The sequence below is a fragment of the Eptatretus burgeri genome, chromosome 1 (genome assembly GCF_056783735.1).
Source record: "Eptatretus burgeri isolate ZD-2024b chromosome 1, Ebu_testis_v1, whole genome shotgun sequence".
NCBI classification, from domain to species: domain Eukaryota; kingdom Metazoa; phylum Chordata; class Myxini; order Myxiniformes; family Myxinidae; genus Eptatretus; species Eptatretus burgeri.
The window spans coordinates 42,600,113-42,622,566 of NC_140961.1; the positions used below are offsets into that span (position 1 = coordinate 42,600,113).

At 40.1% G+C, this 22,454-nt stretch overlaps 1 protein-coding gene across 8 annotated transcripts in view; it reads left to right on the forward strand.

Moving 5' to 3' along the window:
* The window catches only part of PDE10A (phosphodiesterase 10A), a 160,815-nt gene that overhangs the window by 31,590 nt on the left and 106,771 nt on the right, over window positions 1-22,454 (forward strand). For 7 of the 8 annotated variants that reach the window (XM_085881256.1, XM_085881248.1, XM_085881280.1 and 4 more), the window contains 4 exons: window positions 13,508-13,636; window positions 17,033-17,070; window positions 20,893-21,013; window positions 21,119-21,168. In XM_085881256.1, coding sequence (XP_085737382.1) covers window positions 13,558-13,636; window positions 17,033-17,070; window positions 20,893-21,013; window positions 21,119-21,168 — 288 coding nt within the window. In that variant the 5' untranslated portion in view covers window positions 13,508-13,557. Of the gene's footprint in view, window positions 1-13,477; window positions 13,637-17,032; window positions 17,071-20,892; window positions 21,014-21,118; window positions 21,169-22,454 lie in introns of all 8 variants that reach the window. The other variant, XM_085881266.1, reaches the window with a different exon arrangement.

Genomic DNA, 22,454 nt, shown 5'->3' on the forward strand with positions numbered 1-22,454 from the left:
CCAATTGATTAGTGATAAAATTGAGATGGCAGAATGATTTAAGTTATTTTTCGTTTTTCTTTTCACAGGGATGTGTAATGTACCAGTATCAGGGATGTACCAGTAGCAGAGAGGATTTATCTTTGAGATGAGGATTGGCTGTTCGATGAATTTGGGGTGAGAGGAGACGAAGTAACAGACAGTTTGGAAAGTCAAAATTCCAGTGCCAGATAATAATGCATCCGAGTGTGTTGAGGCAGATGGCAAGGAAGATGAGTGAGATATTGAGTGATATCTTCACTTTCAAGTTGGGTTCAGCATGGGTGCCAGATGATTGGAGAGTAGCAAACGTAACCCCATTGTTTGAGGGCTCAAGGGATGCTGTAGAGAACTATAGACTTGTTAGCCGAACTTAAATTTGTGGGGAAGATATTGGCGGCATTCATTATGAATTGGATGAAGAACTTTTCGAAAAACAAATCAATTTCAGATGACCAAGATAAATTGATACAACTTGATTTACCAAAGGAAGATTATGTTTAACAAATTTGCTGATGCGGTCGATGAAGGGCGTACAGTGGATTTAATGAATTTGTCTAGACTTCCAGAAGACATTTAATAAGGTATCACATAGAAGGTTGCTAGTTGATGTCAGCATTTGCAAAGTCATTGGTGGAGTAGTAAACTGGATGAACAACTGGCTTAGGGATAGGAAGAAAAAAGTAGCTGACAGTGAGAGGATGTCATTCTCGGAGTTTGTATGTTGTTGAGTACCTTTGGGATCAGTACGAGGGCTGTTGCTGTTTTGTCATATCAATCAATGATTAGGATAGTGGAATGAAGAGAAGATTTTCAAAAATCGCAAATGTCATCAAACTTGGAGGTGTTAAAAGGAAGGAGCATTGGGTAGATGGTGATTACATTCATGAGGAAAGTCTCGACACTCTCGTTGCTTGGACAAAAGGATTGGCAGGTTCAATTTATTTTTCGGAAACATAGGATATGGGGAATGGCATGAATAATATAAATTTTGATTTTGATGTACCATACTCTTTACAGAGCATTGGTGCTGCCGAAACAATTTCTTAGCAAGGGTTATACTGGGTGGTACGCCATTGCATTGCCAGCATTGTTTGTCAATGCTCTACCCTCTTAAATGCTGAGCATCAAGCAAGGAACCAGCAAGTACCCTTTTTTAAAAGTCTTTGGTGTGACTCGGCTGGGGTTTCAACCACCTGCACTTTCCTCTCCTTTCATAAAACAACGAAAAAACACAATCCCCATATGTTGCGATTGTTTATCTCCTGCCAGGAATATGTTTCACGACTGTACCCACCCCCCCCCCCACACCCCCCCCACACTCCTCCCCTCCACGTTTTTCACCTTTCCCTCTCCCATTGAGTGGATCTCAGGTTGGATTGGGTTTGTGGTGGGGGTGTGGTTGGTGTCATGAAGGGCAAGTGTGATTGGGGATTGGGTGACTGGTTCGTGTTGAAGTGTGTGGATGTGACACAGGTATGTGATCCTTTTGTGTTGAGATTTCTTTGTATTTCTCTCCCAATCAAAAGGAATGGCACCGGTGATGTCATTTCCGATCCATGTCATACCATGGTTGCTGCAATGTGATTAGTTGTCATAGTGATTATTTCATTTGTAACCCATTTTGTTGAATTTGGAAAATTCAAATGTATTGTGCAAATATTCACCAAAAAACAGGTTTCTTTCAAATCGAACAAAGAGATGAGCATTTTAATTTATTTTCTAAATGTTCCCTTTCAAGGAACTTCAATGCAGGAGGATGCCATTCAGCCAATCAAAGCCTGTGCAATGGTTGATTGTCTCTGCTCCATCCTTTCTCATTGTTGAATGTCAAGCAAGGAAGCAGCACATACCATTTGAAGTCTTTGGTATGACTCAGCGGTGTTCGGACAGCCAACTTCCCTAACTTGGAGTCGACGCTCGAACCATTACACCACTGAGTCTGATTAAATTCCACAATTTTCCTCGATACATGGAAAATAAATTTAGACGTTCATAATAGATCTAAGAATAACGACTATACTATGAGGGAATTCCACAATGATATTAACACTTGTTAAATCTGCTTATGGAGAGGTGCGGTTGAGATGATACAAAGACTATGATTGCCAGCATGAGAAAAACACTTCTCCATACAAATGAGAAACCCATTACATATGAATTTGTGGTAATACTGAGTAGATCTGCACAAGGTATTACTTACCAGTGCATGATGTTAAAGCAGAAACAGTAAACAAGAAAGGCATTTGGTGGAGCGCATACTCCGCCATGTAATGCGTAATCCACAAGAACATATCTGACCCAATACATTTTTTAAATATCATGCTATATATCATTTTTGGCCCTATCTTTCAATGGTGAAGAATCACTTTTAAAAATTAAATCATTCTCGTATCCAGATCCGGATTTGTATCTTCACCAAGATCGAATCAATTTGTCAAGGTCACACACCCAACCTCTCCACCAAGTTTCATCCAAATCCATCAACAACGTTTTGAGATATCGTGCTATATATTAGTTTAGCCTGATCTCTCATTGTTGAACAATCACTTAAAAAATTATCGGATCCGGATTTAAATTCGGATCTTCACCAAAATTGAATCAATTCTTTCTTGTCACACACCCAATATGTCCACCAAGTTTCGTCCGAATCCGTCCACTATTTTGTGAGATATCATGCTGTATATAATTTTTGGCCCAATCTCTCAATGGTGAAGAATCACTTAAAAATTATCAGATCCGGATCCGGATTCGGATCCGGATTCGGATTTAATCAAAATCTAATCAGTTTGTTGTTGTCACACATCCAATCTGCCCACCAAATTTCACCTGGATCTGTCCACAACTTTTTGAGATATCCTGCACACACAAAGAAACAGACAAACAAATGAACAAGCCGGTAGGCGGACATGGGTAGTCGCCTACCCAACAGAACCTGACGCGATGAGCCCATTCGATGGGGAATGACCTGAGGATTAAACACAAGAAAATTCATGATTCTAGCTTCAAGGGTTAATGCTGCAGATTGTTTTTTCGTTAAAATACCCTCACATTTAGAGGTTTTTCGGCCGTTGCTAGGCAACGGAGGGGTCCATAGCAACGGTGCTTTCTCACACATAACTAGGACATACCATGAACCTACCATACCAGTTTCATGTATATCTGACTCATAGTCTCTGAGATATAATGAACTTCGTTTTTTTTATTGTTTTCGACCAGGGTTCATTCAAAGTCTATCTTCTCCGACAGTTTTCATAGGATCCAGCTGGAAATTTTTGACAATATGGCTGAATGTACTGTCCACAGTCGCTCGTGGCCCGATTTTTGATTTTCGAGAAAATAAATTTTTTATGATTTTTCAAAAAATTCAAAGTCCCTTTGCAAGGCAACGGTGGTGTCCATAGCAACGGTTCTCATTTGCACACAACTAGGTCATGGTATGAACCTGCCAACCAAGTTTCATCGAAATCGCCATTGTATTAACTGAAATCACCATTTTAAATACTGATAATAAGGGTAGAACAAATCTCCAAAAATATATATATTTTTTCGACTACATCGACTACCCAACAGACAGACAGACAAACATATCGACGGAAAAACTGATAATAAGGGTAGAACAAATTAAATTTTTTTTTTTCGACTGGATCGACTACCCAAAAATCACTCAGAGAGTGACAACTTGGCAAAACAGCACAAAGTAGAATGGCACTCGGTAAAGTGCATATCTTTGCCAGGTGGAACAGTTTACATTTTGTATCCTACTGATTGGCTGGATCCGAACCAAAATCCAATCCGCTTGTTCTCGTCACCTATTGAACTCATTCATCTTGTTTTGTCATAACTCGTCTACAACTTTTTGAAATATAGTGATATATTTAGTTTTTGGTCCTATCTATCAATTTTAGGAATTTGGCCTATGTTGACCGTTTGACAAAAGTAATAGGTGGTTGAATTCACTCATCTGTTATGTGAATCCTGTTCAAATTTCAAGTCAATCGGATGAAATTTGAAGATTTTAGAAAGTTTGACTTAAATTAGCCTTTTGGCCTATTTAGACCTTTTTGGTCGACTGAATTTTTCGAAACTTCAATGCAGGACCATCGCAGGGTCGGTGACATTAATCTTTGAAAATTTCAGATTTATCGGTTGAGCGGTTTGGGCTGGAGGCGAGCGGACAGACAAACAAACAAACAAGCAGTCATGGACTGGTACTTACGAAATCGTCAACTTGACCTCTGACCTTGTCTAATAAAAGCTGTCTCTCGAGAAGGTAGCGACGCAAACCAGAAGTTTCTACGATGATTCTGTACCAAACCATCAAAAATCGAATGTTTTGGATGTTTGACCTCACTGTGACCTTGACCTTTGACCGATTTTGACCAAAATCTAATCAGCGCTAGCCACCACCCTCCTGAATCACGTGGTGTAATTTGACATGGGAAGCTTCTTCCGTTCTCAAGTTATCATTTTTTGTATGTTTGACGTCACTTTGACCTTTGACCGATTTTGACCAAAATCTAATCAGCACAAGCCATCAGCCTCCCGACTCACGTGGTGTAATTTGACATTGGTAGCTTCTTCCGTTCTCGAGTTATCTGTACCAAACCATCAAAAATCGAATATTTGACCTCACCGTGACCTTGACCTTTGACCGATTTTGACCAAAATCGAATCAGCACTCGCCATCACCCTCCTGAATCACGTGGTGTAATTTGACATTGGTAGCTTCTTCTGTTCTCGAGTTATCGTGCCTACAAACAAACAAACAAACAAACAAACAAACAGAAACGGAAGGCATCAATATACTTACGAAATCTTTAGATTTCGTAAGTAACAAACAAACACAAACAAACAGAGGTGATCAAGATACTTGTCAAATCTTTGGGGTTTTTTGCCAAGTAACAAACAGACAGACAGAAAGGGGTTAAAAAAATAATGTCCTTCACCAATGCATGCATAAGTTACCATCGCATGCAGAAGTCATTGATGTACATGATAAGGTGGCCTAATAATGGGCAGAAGGCATTCTCTAAGGATTGCTAGCACAAAGAGAATTTGAAGAAGTGACCTTTTGAAAACCGCTTGCACGCTTTTGTTTATATTTTTACCTCCGCCACCGAAGATGGAAGGGGTTTATGTTTTCATCTCTGTCTGTTTGTCTGTTTGTTACTTGCAAAATCGAAGATTTTTCAAGTATATTGGTCAGTCGATTTTGTTATTCTGTCTGCCTGTCTGCCTGTCTGTCTGTCTGTCTGTCTGTCTGACTTTATTGCCTACAGGTCATAATTTTAAACCGGTCTTCATGAAACTTCACCACATGGTAGAGTTTGTCATAAGGAAGAAGTCTATTGTTGTTGAGGTCAAACAAAAGGTTAACATAGGCCAAAGGTCAACAACTTAGGTGAGATTTATAAAATCCTCAATTTTCATCCGATTGACTTGAAATTTGAAGAGGATTTATATTTCAGGTCACTGAATTCAACCAACCAATTATTTTTGAGGTCAACATGGACCAAAAGGTCAACAACTAAGGTAGTATTTCTAAAATCCTCAATTTTAATCCGATTGACTTGAAATTTGAAGAGGATTTGCATATCAGATCACCAAATTCAACCACCAATTATTTTTGAGTCAACATAGGCCAAATTTCTATTATTGTTAATTTTCAGCTGTTTGACTTGAAATTTGAAGAGGAGTTGCATATTTTGTCATTAAATTTAACCACCAATTAGTTTTTGAGGGCAAATTTGTTTAATGGATTTTGCAAGTTTTGTGCTACGTATGACGTCTTCTTATTGATTGTTTGTGTGCAGGATGTCTCAAAAAGTTGTGGATGGATTCGGATGAAATTTTATGGACAGGTTCGGTGTGAAACAAGGACGAACTTATTAGGTTTTGATGAAGATCCGGATCTGAATCTGGCTACTCAAATTTTTAAAGTGATTCTTCACCATTGACAGATGGGGCCAAAAACGATATATAGCATGATATTTCAAAAATGTATTGGGCCCGATTTTGTTCTCATGGATCAGGCATTGTGTGGCAGATGTATGCACTCTACTGAGTGTCCTAGTTATTTCAGTTTTTACATAAAATGTGATTGCGATGGGATTGTGAAATGGAGATTCATTGACAATGGAGGTTTAACTCAAAATGACAGAACTATGATAAATATATCGGAACAAGATTACCGTGGAGTAGTTTTGGAGAAGAGTACAATACAGTGGCCTGCAAAAGTATTCACCCATTCCAATAATGTCACATTTAGATGAATTACAAATAATGTAGAAACAATTTTTCCAAATGAATTTCTTTTATTAACAACTGAAGAGATCAAACTACACACTGTGATAGTTGAAGAAGGTTACATGTCAGGATACCTGCAAAAAAATATGTACAAATCAAAATTCACTGGTTACAAAAGTATTCAGCCCCTAATGTCAGTACTTGGTGGAAGCACCTTTTGCAGCAACAACTGCGATGAGACTTTTTGCATGGGTCTCCACCAGCTTTGCACAGTGCGATGGTGAAATATTCATGTGTATATTGCTCTTGTTCTGCCAAGTTTGATGGGGATCATCAATGGACTGCAATCTTCAAGTCTCGCCATAACATTTTACAAATTTGGTTCAAGTCAGTACTTTGACTGGGCCACTCAAGAACATTTATTTTCTTCTTATTCAGCCACTCCAGTGTTGCTTTAGTTTTATGCTTTGGATCATTGTCCAACTGAAATGGGAATCTCCTACTCAGTTTCAGATTCATGGTTGACTCGAGCAGGTTTCCATTAAGGATTCTCCTGTACTTTGCACTGTCCATCGTCCTTTCTATCCGAACAATCTTGTCAGTCCCTGATGATGAAATGCAGCCCCATAACATAATTCTGCTATTAGGATGCTTGACAGGAGGGATGGTGTTGCCTGGGTGATGTGTAATATGAGGCTTGCGCCAGACTTAATGCTTTGAATTTAGACCAAAAAGTTCAATTTTTCTCTCGTCTGACCACAAAACTTTTCTCCACATGCCTGTATTATCATTAAGATGCTTTTTCGCAAACTCCATACGAGCTTTTAGGTGCGTCTTTCAGTAATGGTTTCTTTCTTGCCACCTGTCCAGAGAGGCCAGCTTTGTGAAGGCAATGAGATATTGCTAATTGATGAACACTGACCATCATCTCAGACATAGATCCTTGCAGATCTTTCAGTCATTGTTGGATTTACAGTGACATCCCGAACCATTTTCCTGCTTGCCCGGCTGCTGAGTTTGGATGGGTGACCGGATCTGGGTAGAGTCTGCGTGGTATGATATGTCTTCCACTTCTTAATGATTTATTTCACCGTACTCAAAGGGACAATGAATGACTTTTAAATCTTCTTATAACCCTCTCCTGAACAGTGCTTCTCCACCACTTTATGTCTGACTTCTTTGAAAATCTCTTTTGGTCTTCATGTTCACCTTGTTGGTTGACCAAGAGGGTTGCATCTTAAAATTCCTTAGATAAATGAAGGAGCTTAATTTTTAAATTAAACCACTGATGACATACAGGTGAAACATATTACACTTATTTTGTAACCTTTCAAACAAATTATTTGCTCCTGAAGTGATTTAGGGTTAATTAGCCAAATGACTTGAATACTGATGCAACTGAAAATCATCTGATTTTCTCTGTTAATCTCACTTGCTTACATTTATCTGCATTTTTTAGCTTTATCATTTTGGAGTAGTTCATGAAGACTTTATATGTTGCATTTGATTTGAAAGCATCATGAAATAAGCTCAGGTGACATCAAAATGTGAAAACTTTTAAGGGGGGGGGGGGTGAATACTTTTGCAGGCTCCTGTACATTGTGTTACCTGCACAAATGAAATCCACAGGGAAATTTGGTTCCTGTTTATGATCTAGAGCAGATTGGTATTCTTTATGAAAGTTAAAAACAAATCGATGGTAGTGAGATGATAATGAAAGGCAGAATAAAAGTTCACATTCACATGACTTTGTAAAGAGTAGTAGGGATTTATAATGACAGCACTCTTTGTGTGGGTGCTCACTCAGAACCTAAAACTGCAATTCTGAGATGGAAATGACAACAAAAAATGTCGTTTGGTCAACCATGTCTGCACAATACAGGCCTCGGGGAGGATTACTTTGTGGTTACATATTCCTTGCATAAGGGATTTGTGAAGAAGGACCAAATGAACACTACATGACCAAAAGTATGTGGACACCTGCTCGTCCAACATCTCATTCCAAAATAATGGGTATCAATATGGAGTTGGTCCCCTCTTTGCTGCTATAACAGCCTCTACTCTTCTGGGAAGGCATTCCACTAGATGTTGAAACATTGCTGCGGGGATTTGCTTCCATTCAGCCACAAGAACATTCGTGAGGTCAGGCACTGGTGTTGGGAGATTGTGTCTGGCTCATAGTCGGCGTTCCAATTCATCCAAAAGGTGTTTGATGGGGTAGAAGTCAGGGCTCTGTACAGGTCAGTCAAGTTCTTCCACACTGACCTCGACAAACCATTTCTGCATGGACCTCGCTTTTTGCACGGGGGGCATTGTCATGCTGAAGCAGGAAAGGACCTTCTCCAAAGAGTTGCCACAAAGTTGGAAGCACAGAGTCGCCTCGAAGGTCATTGTATGCTGTCACATTAAGATTTCCCTTCACTGGAACTCATGGGCCAAGCCTGAACCAAAAAACAGCAACAGACCATTATTCCTCCTCCACCAAACTTTACAGTTGGAATGATGCATTCAGGCAGGTTGCGTTCTCCTGGCATCCGCCAAACCCAGATTAGTCCGTCGGACTGCCAGATGGTGAAGCGTGATTGATCACTCCGGATAACTCGTTACCACTGCTCCAGAGTCCAATGGCGGTGAGCTTTACACCACTCCAGCCGAAACTCGGTCTTGCGCAAGGTGATCTTAGGCTTGTGTGCAGCTGCTCGGCCATGGAAACCCATTTCATGAAGTTCTCGACGAACAGTGCTTGTGCTCACGTTGCTTCCAGAGTCAGTTTGCAACTCGTTAGTGAGTGTTGCAACCAATGACAGATGATTTTTCCACGCTACGTGCTTCAGCACTCAGTGGTCCCATTCTGTGAGTTTGTGTTACCACTTCACGGCTGAGCTGTTGTTGCTACTAAACATTTCCACTTCACAATAACAGCACTTACAGTTGACCAGGCAGCTCCAGCAGTGCAGAAATTTGATGAACTGAGTTGTTGGAAAGGTGGCATCCCATGACGGCGCCACGTTGAAAGTCACTGAGCTCTTCAGTACGGCCCATTCTACTGCCAATATTTGTCTCTGGAGTTTGCATGGCTGTGTGCTTGATTTTATACACCTGTCAGCAATGAAATAGCCGAATCCACTAATTAGAAGGGGTGTCCGCATACTTTTGGCCATGTAGTGTATCTTGCATAGACAAATATTCCAGACTTTTCGCTCTCCTCTTCCTCTTCCTCCCCCATATTCATCATATATGCACTGACCCAACCTGGAGTGCCTATATACGAGGAGTAGTAACAACTTGCAATTTAACGCCATTTTGTATCCATCAAGCACAACACACCGGACCTGTGCCCATTGTGTGTGAAGCATAATGTGTCCGTTTTCTCATCAAGCTGTATTCTCTGCTCCCAAAAGGAAGATTATTTTACTTGATTATTTTTTATTGTTCTTTCAACGTGTCAGAATAAGCATCTACAATCAGACAGGATTGATTTAAATTTAAAACATATCACAGAAACCTTCACAAACTGATGAGTGCCTAATTTGAGGTGTACAGAGCGAGTGAGTAGATAGGTGGTATCGTGAGACAAAAATGTGAAAGACAGAAATGGAGGGAGAGTAGAGAATTGGAAAAGATAATGAGAGAGACAGAGACAGAGACAGAGAGCGAGCTTGAGTGATTGATTGTGTGTGCTCTGCCTGAAGGCAGGGCCTGGGTTACTTAGCACTTGTGATACTGGGTGGTTTTCCATTGCCTTCCCAGCAGTCAGGGCAGGTATTTGTTCAGGGTGACAGCGATAGTTCACATACTCTTCCCGTAAGACACCATGGGATCTTTTACATCGACTAACTAATGCTAGCAGATGGGACACCCGGCTTAACATCCATCTGAGGGATGACAAACATTGATGAATCATCCTGTTTTTGACACACCAGGCTGATGGTTTGTAGCTGGGCCAAGATTCGAACTCAGGGTAAACCAATGTTATTTGCAACACCAAGACACATTCAAATAAATACATTTACATGAGACACTCAAGTGAAGTGTTTACTTACAAGCCATTTTGCCAGGATGTTCTTGAAATATTACAAATTATCTTTACAGTAGATGTTTGGATGATTATCTCTGTCTGTTTCTGAGTTATACCCAACTACCAACTACAATATGATTACAGCACCACACATAAATGTACACACACACAGGACGACAACTTACCTGGCACAGAAACCACCCCGGAGTCGGTTTCCATCTCAGACGACTAACCTTATTTTCCCCAATTTTTTTTTTCCTTTCAGCATCATCTGTAGGACATCTATATCCCTCTCTGATTGATTGCTACATCTAATGGCACAGCATCCTCTAATTTCAAAAATAAATAGAGCAAAGTCAATGGCACGCCGTCGCAGATCCCCATGCTTCCCACCTAAAGAAAAGTTGAAAGGTGGCAAAAAGTTCCACCAGGAATGACCCAATGTCAACGAGTTAAAATTTTTTCCCATTTTAACTCCTGGGATCCTAAGTGCCCACCCCCTGGGGCAAGAACAGGGGGTCAAATCCCCCAAAATTGTTACATATTTCATGCGTCTCCTTAATGCTGATTGTATGCACAAAGTTGCATTTAAAATTGTTTAAAAATGTGCCCGTTATTACATTTTTCGGTACTTGACCTTTTGACCCCACCCCAGGAGCTGGGGCCAAAAATGGCACTGCTCTTGCACATTCTTGCCATGTGTTTGTTATAACTACCAAGTTTCGTGAATTTCTGCCCAACCGTTTCGGAGCTTAGGAGGATATAGCATGACGGACAGACAGACAGACAGACAGAGGCAAATTACAATTTCCTCCTGTTTTTTTCAAAAAGCATGGAGATAATGACATGCTATCGTATGCTTATTCAATGAGATATCCATGGATACAGATGTTTTTGGGATGCATCATGTCGCTACTCCTAGTATATAGGGTCTCCATCCTAATCCCCCACCCCTCCAAATTTTCACACTTGTGAATATATAATAAATAGATGGCCCCTTTGTACCACATGAAACCTGATGCTCAAGCTCTTAATGCATAGATCGAGGGAAACCAAGTGTATCCTGTCAGTTGTTGATTTTTGAATTGGGCCAATGTCTCACATCTGTGACATGACATCACATGTTGCAGTTAGTTAAAAAGAGGAAAAATAAACATCTCTACGCTTGATTAATGATGTCTTTCTTGTGACTGTAGTTGTGCTTTCACCAGGTGGTTCTCTGCAGACTGTGTCCTTTCAGAAACAGACAGGAAGTTATCATTTTTCTACAGGTAGTGTGGCTAATGGAACAATATAACAACAGAGGGCAAAGGGTCAACAGACAAATTTCAGTGAACAAGATGCAGCTAGATTAAAAATGCAGGGACGTACCACGGTATGAGGAGAACAATGACAGGTGAAAGGAGGAACAAAATCTTTGTGGCTGTCATGAAGCTGAGAGGGAGAAATAGGAGAGACTGAGAGGTGGGGGTGCTTGGCTGACTTGAACATGTGGAGGGAAGAGCACAATACGACAGACTCGGGAAGATGGTTCGACGTTGCAAAATAAAAAGGGGATGGGGGGGACAGGCGCGAGAAAAAGTGGCGGGGGGGGGGGTAAGGTGAATTAATGGAATCAAATGAAACATCAAATACTGCATTTGAGTCATCAGAAGGAACCCGCAGAAGCAAAGAGCAACGATAGAGTCATCAGGAAGAACCTGGATAGGACTTGGGTTTCAGCTGCTACTCCTCTACCCTCAAACTCATCCAGGTGCAGCCAAGTGAGCCTTACAAAAGGTATACGACTTGGAGGAGCAGGGATTCGAAGGAGAGGTGAGGGGTCAAGAGGAGCAAGATTCCTATTTCCCGTAAAAGGTTGAAAGGCAACAAACTTTTCTGTGGTGAGGGCAAAAACGACTCTGAGACCTCGCCTCCTGTCACTGGATGCCAATGACAAGGAATGCGGAAGACTATATGGCCTCAAAGTGGACAATATTGGAAGCAGCTGCATTAGCACAAACACAAAGGGGTGGGTTGGGGGTGGAAAAGGGTGGGGGTGGGGTGGGTGGGTGTATGGTGAGGTGGTGCCATGTTCCATGACACATTGGATAATGATTTGAACACAGTTATTAAGAAGGACTTGGCCCTGTAGAGAATTCCACAGAGATGGTTGGCTTTGGAGGTCAATTTTGATACACGCCTTTGTCAAGAGCAACCACTGTCATCTCCCTTGGGAAGTCATTGAGTGATTTTATAAATTTTACTCTTTGCATTCGTTTCACCATCATTTTGTATTTGCTGATGAGAGGTTGTTCATGGCTTTGCAAAAATGACTGCTTTATGTCCACATGAGGTTGGACTTTCACAAAGCCTGGGTTGTCCTTTTTGGTGTTCCCATCTGAGCACTTAGCTCTGCAATCCCAGTTTCAAAACCCATATCCTTTACTGATTTGGGCATTGTCTCATAATGTCCTTGTAATTCATGTAAAAGTACATTGATGATTCCTAATATCTTTGTCGTACCTGTGATATACAATTTTCCCACACACCTTCGACACCCAAGCAACATGACCGCATGATGTGAAAATTTGCCGACCATCTTGTCATGAAAACCTGTGCTTTCGCCTTAGGGTAATATCATTGTTGCCATTCCGAGCCAAAGACGTTCAAACGTGACATGTGAACAACCTGAAAATGTAACTTGATCAACGTGCTGGTGACAAGTCGCCGACTCCTCACCAAAGACGCCATCCCCCAACAACTAATACTGGAAGATGGGTCATCTGGCTTAAATGGCCATCTGCTTAGTGATGGATGGCACACACATTTACGCATCACCCTGCCTGTGAAACACTGGGATGACAGTGACAGTTTATCGCTGAGTCAAGTTTCAAACCCAGGCTAGACAGCTTAGAGGTGACAACATGCATACCTTTGGGCTATCCTACCAGCTCTAAGGCGAGACACAAGTACAATGGTGGTGGTGTGTGTGTGTGCGTGTGAATGCGTGTGTACGCGTGTGTGCGTGCGCGCATTATGTGTATTGATATAATATGAAGTGTATGAAAGGCTCTGGTAATATTATTTGATCTAAATTAAACCCATCTAACCATTTCCCACTCCTCTACGGAGATCTCATGCTCTCAACTTGTGCATTCTCTTCCTAATTCCCTCCTTGCCTTCGTGATTTTACTACTTGGAACCCTTCAGCATGCTTCTCTGTATCTCCATGTCCTCAAGGTCTTACCGATGAAAAGGTGAAGGCGTATCTTGCCTTGCACCCTCACGTGATGGATGAGTATGTACAAGAAAGCATCAGCACTGACATGCTGGAGCGATGGATCCTCAAGAAGAAGCACAGAGGGGAAGGTGAGGAAACACGTTTGGGGCTCGAGGGGCAGACCATGGCTCAGGGGAGAGTGCGAGGCTGTTGGGTTTTTTTTTTTAACCAGTCGGCAGGTTAAACTGTTGACTGGTTGTTTGATTTGTGATTTGACTTCCTGGAGAGATAGCTGTGTAGCTGTTTTTTTCCTCCATGTTTTGCTTTATGATGGCTGTCTGTCTAATTTCATGGTGTTTACCGAATTGGAAATAGAGAAAAGTGAGCTATTTGGAGCAGGTAGCTCTCTGCTTACGTCATGCTATTAATTGTGATTGGAAACCATGGCAACTGCAGTATGCTGTATGTAATATGATAAGGTGAAGGCATGAGCCACAATTCCCCGAGGAGGTCCTTAGAACAGAGTTGAGGTTGAAGAGGTGGTGGAAAGGAGGATTTCTGTACTGGTGCTGCCACAGTGTACCAATTGGCTGAATGCCGTCATTCACTTATGTTTTTAATGTCTTTCATTTATTTCGTTCCTCAGCCATGTTAACTATATTCCATAAATTCTTATGAAAGACTCTACTAGGAACTTTCAAAATCCATTAATTCATTAATTTCTCTCTCTATCCTTAACATTGCCATGATTAAAATGCTTATCATCATGCATGCCCACATATTCTTGTTCACAAGAAAATGTTTTGCATCATTGAGAGACACATAGACAGAGACACACGTATTAAATCCAACCCACAAAGGACCCAGGAGGCCTTTCAGCACAGCATCATACTCGTAGCAACGCTGTGGGGACACAAACGCAACCCAACAGTGAGCTTTTGAAGCATTATCTCCAAAAAATTACAGGTAGAAATAAGTAAACATTTTTTTTTTTTTAGCTCTGTCGCTACAAAGTCTGCTTTTGCAATAACTTGTCCATATATACATTTTTTTCTGAATTTTTTTTTTGGAAGAGCCAAATGACAAAGATTTAAATACAATTGGCTTTCATTTTGCAGGTATCTATTCCTTGTGACATTATCTTAACCTGATTAGATCATGGCAGTGATTAGTCCATTTACCATCCTTATGAGTTCAATAGTGGACCTTGCAATCGTCTCTAGTACAAAGTTTTGAAGTGGATTTGCTATCCCACTGGGTCTCTGAAGCAATTCAGCTTGGTTGTCCTTGGACCAACTTTGGGAATTTTTTTAAATATGCAAATTAGGGCTACCATTACCAAAAAACCTATTTTCTTCAGTATCTTTGCAACTATGAATGATAATGGCACAAAAATGTTATCTAGACCTATGTTTTCATGGTCAAGGATTATGATAAAGGCATGCAAAAAGTTATTACATTTATTTATTTTGTCTGTATGTCAAGTAATTGCTGCCATTACCCCAAAACCTATTTTCTGCAATATCTTTGCAGCTATGCATGGTAATGTCACAAACATGGTGTCTAGACCTATGTTTTCATGGTCAATGATTACGATAAAGACATTTAAAAAGTTTTCACATGTATATATTTTGCCTGAATGTAAATTATTTGCAGCTGCTGTCTTGCGCAGGCGTGGGATCACAAGGTTCATAACTCCAGGTCGAGCATTACCCAGCTCTATGATGCCAGCCGGATTCTGCTGGAAGTCATGAGCCATGACGTGGGTCTCTCGGCGTCCATTGGGAGTTGAAACCAGGAGGTCAAAATTGTCGAATCACCCAAAGATTGGCCCCACCCTCCATTCCAAGCCCATGGCCTGATGTAGCACACTGCTCTTTTCACCCGCTAATTTTGCAGCTGATTTGTGGAAACGTATGATCTCAATCCACCTAAACTACAGTACATATCATGTAATTCAATAGCTGTCCATGTACGCAGTTGTTGGTTCACATACCTGTCATTAATTACCAAATTCAGAGTATCATCATCGATTACATCAGAGTTCAATGACAAATTGGTATACTTAGGAATAACCATGAACGCATCATAACACTTCTTATGGTATTGCACGTCTGCGGCAGGTAAATCTGTAAGAACACCTTTGATGCGGATTTCAACCTTTCTACCCCAATCATCATTTCGCTGCTCACATAAATCTATAAGTACATCTTTGAAAGGTGTAAGGCCAGGGCGATCACTGGTCTCACACTGGATTATACTCTCCCACCTGTCAGGGTGTTTGGGGTCTTTAGGAAGACAGTCATCACCACAGATCAAACAATGTTTTTTTTAATTGAAACGTTGGAAGTTGAGACCTTCTTACTCTGCTAGTATCTGGTTCACTCTCTGTTGTTGAAAAGTCTTCTTTCCTTTTCTTGGCTATATACTTAGCCACATTCTGTTTAGATGTGTAAGGAAGGTAACAAGTCTTATGACATTCCACAGATGAATTCTCTCCCTGTGAGTCCAAAATGGCCTGTAACTTGACATGAACATCATCGTCACTCCTCTCTTTACTCCGCTGAATCATTGTCCTGATGCCTTGGACTCTGACTGTCTGATGGGGTCCCTTCTCACGGCAGATCGGGAGGAGACACGTTTCGCTAGCCATCTCGATCACCTGAAAAGAGAATTGAGTATGTTTTGAGAGCCGCCACAGTTATGTCATATATATATAGATATATACATGTGATAACTTTTTACATGCCTTTATTGTAATCCTTGACCATGAAAACATAGGTCTAGATAACATTTTTGTTCCATTATCATTCATAGTTGCAAAGATACTGAAGAAAATAGGTTTTTCGGTAATGGCGGCAATTAATTTACATAGACAAAATAAATACATGTGATAACTTTTTATATGCCTTTATCGTAATGCTTGACCATGAAAACATAGGTCTAGACATCATTTTTGTGACATTATCATGCATAGTTGCAAAGATATTGAAGAAAATAGGTTTTTCGGTAATGGTGGCCCTAATTTGCATATTAAAAAAAATGCCCAAAGTTGTTTCGAGGACAACCAAGCTGAATTGCTTCAGGGACCCCATGGGATAGCAAATCCACCAAAAAAACCTTATACTATAGAGCATAGACCATTGCCAAGTTCTCCAAATGGAAAATGGACGAGATTGGCTGAATGATGTTACCACGGCAACTATCTTGGTAACTTGGCTTGTGTACGTGATATTTAAAAAACCTCATACCTCATACCACCCAAAAGGTGGGGGACCAAGAGTATCAGCTCCTTGTTCTTCCTAAATCAGGAGATGTACAATTATCACGACATATCCATGGTGCTGGCTATGAGTTTTTTTTGTTGATCGTACTTTTATTGCATATGGAGTCAGCTTAATAAGAAACCTTCCCTTGATTTTTTTTTCGAGGGGCAGGATTGCCCGACAAGGTCGTACAGAGAGAATATTTGCTTTTCATAGAAACTGCTAGTGTACTCCTATATTATCGATTCCTAACTGCTAGGATTTTCCCCTTTGCCCCAGATGCATCGAGTGTGAATGCGTTGCTCGAAGGAACGAGGGTAAGGATACATCCTGGTTCAACCTAACCTCATTTTATGCCACTTTGCTTCGCCATTTCCTTGAATGACTTACCCTACTTTTTGCATGTCTGAATGCTCCCGTGAAAGTGTCAAAGTTCATGGCACACTTTGTTGAGTCGTAGTGAAAAATAGACGAGCATTTGCCGGCTGTACTTTGCATATTGCTAACTAAGAATATGATACAGATTGAACTTGGAAACGCTGAAAAAGATTGCATTTATCGCAATGTTGCTTCATTGTTCAGACAATGACTTTAGCTGGAAGACACTCAAAAGGATGTCTTTTTTTTAGCTCACCTGGAATGTAGTTCTGGGGAGCTCATAGGATGGCGCGCCGTCCATCCGTCCATCCGTAAACACTTGCAACAACTTCTCTAAAACTACACACATGATTTCAATGAAACTTTACCATAACCTTCATCATCCGGTATGTACAAAAAATTGTTCATGGCATGAAAAGAAGTTGGATCCTAAGGGAGTCTACGGGGGGTTGGGGTCAGGGGGGTTGCCCCCCAAAATAGGTATTTACCTTCTTCTCCAAAAACAATTTTGATGAAACTTGACCACAAACTTCATCACCTGTAATGCACCAAAGTTTGTTCACAACATAAAAAAATAAAATTGGGGCCTTAACATTGGTTCATTGGTACATTTTTCTGATTCTGTCTCACGTTGACTACCTCCTCAGTAACATTAATTCTACCAGGTGAGTGTCCAGGGGTATTGCTCCTATGTTTTCTTTATCCAGGGTGTTTCAAAAGTCCAGAATTACATTTATTTTGCAATTTTATTTCAATAATCATTCGAATTGCGAGCCACTGACATGCATCCACATTCAATTCTTGTGTGTATGCTTCCTCAAATATTTCTTAACATTGACACATCACTTTTATTACATTAATTTCTGATTTCATTCTTTAGATCTTCAATAGTATGTGGTCTTGTGGGGTCAACCACTGATTTAATGTGTCCCCAAAGAAAAAAGTCTAGTGGCATTAAATCTGGACTACGCGGGGGCCATTCTATCGGCCCACTACGTCCTATCCACATCAAAGGCATCGACTCGAAGAATGAATATAATAAATATAAAATGTTTCCAATGATGCCAGACTTTTGAAACACCTGTCCACTGAACATACATATACAATAACCTTTTTGTACAGAAGTTGAGGCTTATAGAGGAGTTAAACAGCAGAGGATGGCAGGTTGACAGTAGGACACAGATGGATAAAATTGAATATGAGAAAAGGAGAGGCAGGAAGGAAAAAGGATTAGGATAACATTAAGAGTGGAATACATCGGCAGTGGTTATTGGAGCAACCATTATTTGGCAATGGCCAACAGTCTTAAAGGCCTGGATGGAAGAGCATTTGACGACAGTGAGTTGGTTTCACAGATTAGAAAACAGCAGGGTGAATAAATTAATGGGAGCTTCAAACTTCCACTTGGGAGGGGGGAACCTGGTGTGGATTCCATTCTTATTATTCAGGAGACGTTCCAATAGGATGTTTTACTATGTTGGTCTATCTCCAACAGTTTGTAACATATCTCAAGAACACTTGGGAAATACAAAGTGAAATTTTGTACATATATTCAAGCTGCACCAACAAACAATTTTCGGACATGATTTGTAAATGATATCGGACTCCATACAGCTTATCAGGAAATTTCACGAGGAAAAATGATTGTACAAGAGAAAATATATCCCATATAGTTGTAAGTTCATCTCACTAATGTACAAGGAGAAATATTTCATGTAGTTGTATGTTCATCTGACTAATGTACAAGAGAAAATATCATATATATTTGTGTGTTTGTCTCATTAATGTATAATGTGAAATATCCCATAAGGTTAGTTGTATGTTCATTTTGCAAATGTACAGCAAGACAATTAGCTGGAATTTGTGAAACTTCTTTGTGAGGACATTCCTTCATTAAAGCTTAAATTTGGTCACGATAGGTAAATGTCACAGCCAGTTATAAAGCCAAATGCTAAAACACATAATCAGGGCTTAAATTTTGGTATAAATCTCCAAAACAATTATTGCAATTGCACTGAAATTCGATCCACACTTGATAAGTACACTCCTCTGACAACTCTGGAGGCTACAAGGAGTAATGACATGAAAAATGTTACAAATGGCTCTTTATTGTGAATGTTTTCACATTTTAGACTTTGCAGAATTATTACCTCCGTCACCGAAGGTAGATGGAGGTTATGTTTTCACTCCTGTCTGTCTGTCTGTCTGTCTGTCTGCTTGTTACTTACGAAATCTAAAGATTTCGGAAGTACATTGATGACTTCCGTCCTCAAATTTGTGTGTTTGTGTGTTTGTTTGTAGGCACGATAACTCGAGAACGGAAGAAGCTACCAATGTCAAATTACACCACGTGATTCAGGAGGGTGATGGCTAGCGCTGATTTTATTTTGGTCAAAATCGGTCAAAGGTCAAGGTCACAGTGAGGTCAAATATCCAAAAGAAAGTTATAACTCGAGAACGGAAGAAGCTACCAATATCAAATTACACCACGTGATTCACGAGGGTGATGGCTAGCGCTGATTATATTTTGGTCAAAATCTGTCAAAGATCAAGGTCACAGTGAGGTCAAACTTCTAAAACATGATAACTCGAGAACGGAAGAAGCTACCAATGTCAAATTACACCACGTGATTCAGGAGGGTGATGGCTAGTGCTGATTAGATTTTGGTTAAAATCGGTCAAAGGTCAAGGTCACAGTGAGGTCAAATATTCGATTTTTGATGGTTTGGTACAGATAACTCGAGAACTGAAGAAGCTACCAATGTCAAATTACACCACGTGATTCAGGAGGGTGATGCCTAGCGCTGATTAGATTTTGGTCAAAATCGTTCAAAGGTCAAGGTCACAGTGAGGTCAAACATCCAAAACATTCGATTTTTGATGGTTTTGTACAGAATCATCGTAGAAACTTCTGGTTTGCGTCGCTACCTTCTCGAGAGACAGCTTTTATTAGACAAGGTCAGAGGTCAAGTTGACGATTTCGTTAAGTACCAGTCTATGACTGCTTGTTTGTTTGTTTGTGAACAAAATAGTTCAAAAAGTTGTGCATGGATTTGGACGAAACTTAGTGGAGAGCTTGGGTATGTGACAAGGACGAAATCATTAGATTTTGGTGAAGATCCGAATCCAGACCTGGATCTCAGAATTTTTTCAGTGATTCTTCACCATTGGGAGATAGAGCCAAAAATGACATAGAGCAGGATATCTCAAAAAGTAATGGACGGATTCGGATGAAACTTGGTGGGTGAGTTAGTTAGGTGACAAGAACAAGCTGATTAAATTTTAGTTCAGGTCCAAATCCAGATGCGGCCTATTAGTGGGATACAAAACGTAAACTTGTCAGCCTGGGGGAGGCGTGTGCTCATCTTTTTGCATCTTATTATTTATTCCAAAAGGTTTTTTGATTATGTTTTGATCCTGCTTTTGTGTAAATTTATTGCAAAATTTCTGAGTGATGAATGTACAGGATACAACTCTCCTAAATTTATATAATTTGGTGTCATTGGCTCTGTGTTCAGCTCCCAACATCCTCACCAATTTACTGGTTAATATCACTATTGGGCATTGCTGTCTATCCAGCGTTTCCATCTCAACAGCATGCGTCTCTACTTTGCTTTGACCTTGAAACATGTCTGATGCCGTTTTTTTGTCTGCCTGTTTTTGAATTCACTCAATCCATTTTCATTCCTCAATTGTCAGGACATGTGTCTCAACTCTCGATATATCCATGACTGTCATTCCATGTGCATTGTCACATTCAGTATCAAAACAGGAATATGCAGGAAGTGGTATATGAGCTAAACATGCAGATTGAACAGAGGTTGGATGCCGGTGGGGATCACAAGTTTCTTCTTTTCGAACTCTGCAGCATCATTCAGGCTGGTGCGGACACTTCTTTCTGGAATTTGCTGTTCACATTCGCCTTTTATTGCCAAATGCTGTCAAATAATTTCTCATTGCTTTTTATCTTATTGTTACTTGTTGCAGGAACTGGTGCAGATGGATTTGCTTTGTATTTTCTTGGAGAATGTAATAACGTGAGTCCCTTCAGAATATGGGGAAGTTGGGAGGGAGATGGAAGTAAAGTTGGAGTGCATTTTATGAAATCGTTTTGTGATTATTTATTGAAGAGCCTCTTCTTCCGATGTGCATGAATAGACAGAAAGGGAAATTGATGATATCTCATGCAGCTACTAAGTAGGGAAACATAACCATTGAATTGTAATGTTTAACAGCAAGAAACAACTTCCTTATTTATAATTCTGACACAAAACAACATTGTGTACTAATCACTGTATTTGTAAGCACTCACCAACAGATTCATTCACATGAATATATAAATAAATATATATATGTATAATGTATATACACCAGCGGGGTATGCTTACACATTGTGAAAGTATATGAACTTTCGTTCCAGACCAAACTCTCAATGAGAAGCATGACACATTGGCTTAACAGTGCTTCCTTCCTCATTGGCTTAACAGTGCTTCCTCATTGTCTCCGGTTGCTCATCTGCATTTGATTTTTCATGTAGTTATGTTTTCATTTATGGATGATTTCTAATAGTTCTGTGATTTTTACTGGTATATCAGCTTCATTGTCCATCAGCACGTAAAATTACCTTGCTTCTCTATTGTCTCGGGTCGCTCACCTGCATTTTTTTCTTTTATTTTTATTTCTTTGTTTACTTCCATTTATTTATATTTTCATTTACAGATGTTGTCTGATGATTCTGTGATATTTCCCGGTGTTGTGGCTTTGATGTCCATTGGCATACAAAATATAAGCTTTCTATGTCACCCGGAAGGTACCGATCTTTAATATCAGTCAGTGAGTCAATGAGTGAGTGAGCGTGTGAATCAGTGGTTATAAAGAGCTTTATATATTATGCTAGCAGGGTATGCTGAAACATTGTGGAAGCATACAAACCGTTTTTCCTGATTGTCTCGCATCGCTCACCTGCATTTGATTTTTCATTTATTAATTTTCATTTATTTTTTTCATTTATTTATCTTTTCATTTACGGATGCTTTCTGATGGTTCTGTGATTTGTCTTTGTGTATTGACGTCGATGTCCGTCTGTGCACAACATTACTGTGTTTCCCCATTGTCTCTGGTCACTCACCTGCATTTTTTTCATATATTTATACTAGTACGTGCCCGTTAAAAAAAAAAAAATATTCACACTGCGAGTAACAAACAACAACCACACAGGCCGTTGCGTGCTCTCGCGTGCCCGGACGTGCGTGACCCGGAAGTTCGCATATTATTCGCAGTTACGATTATTCGCAATTTAGTTTTAATACCCAATTATTCAATT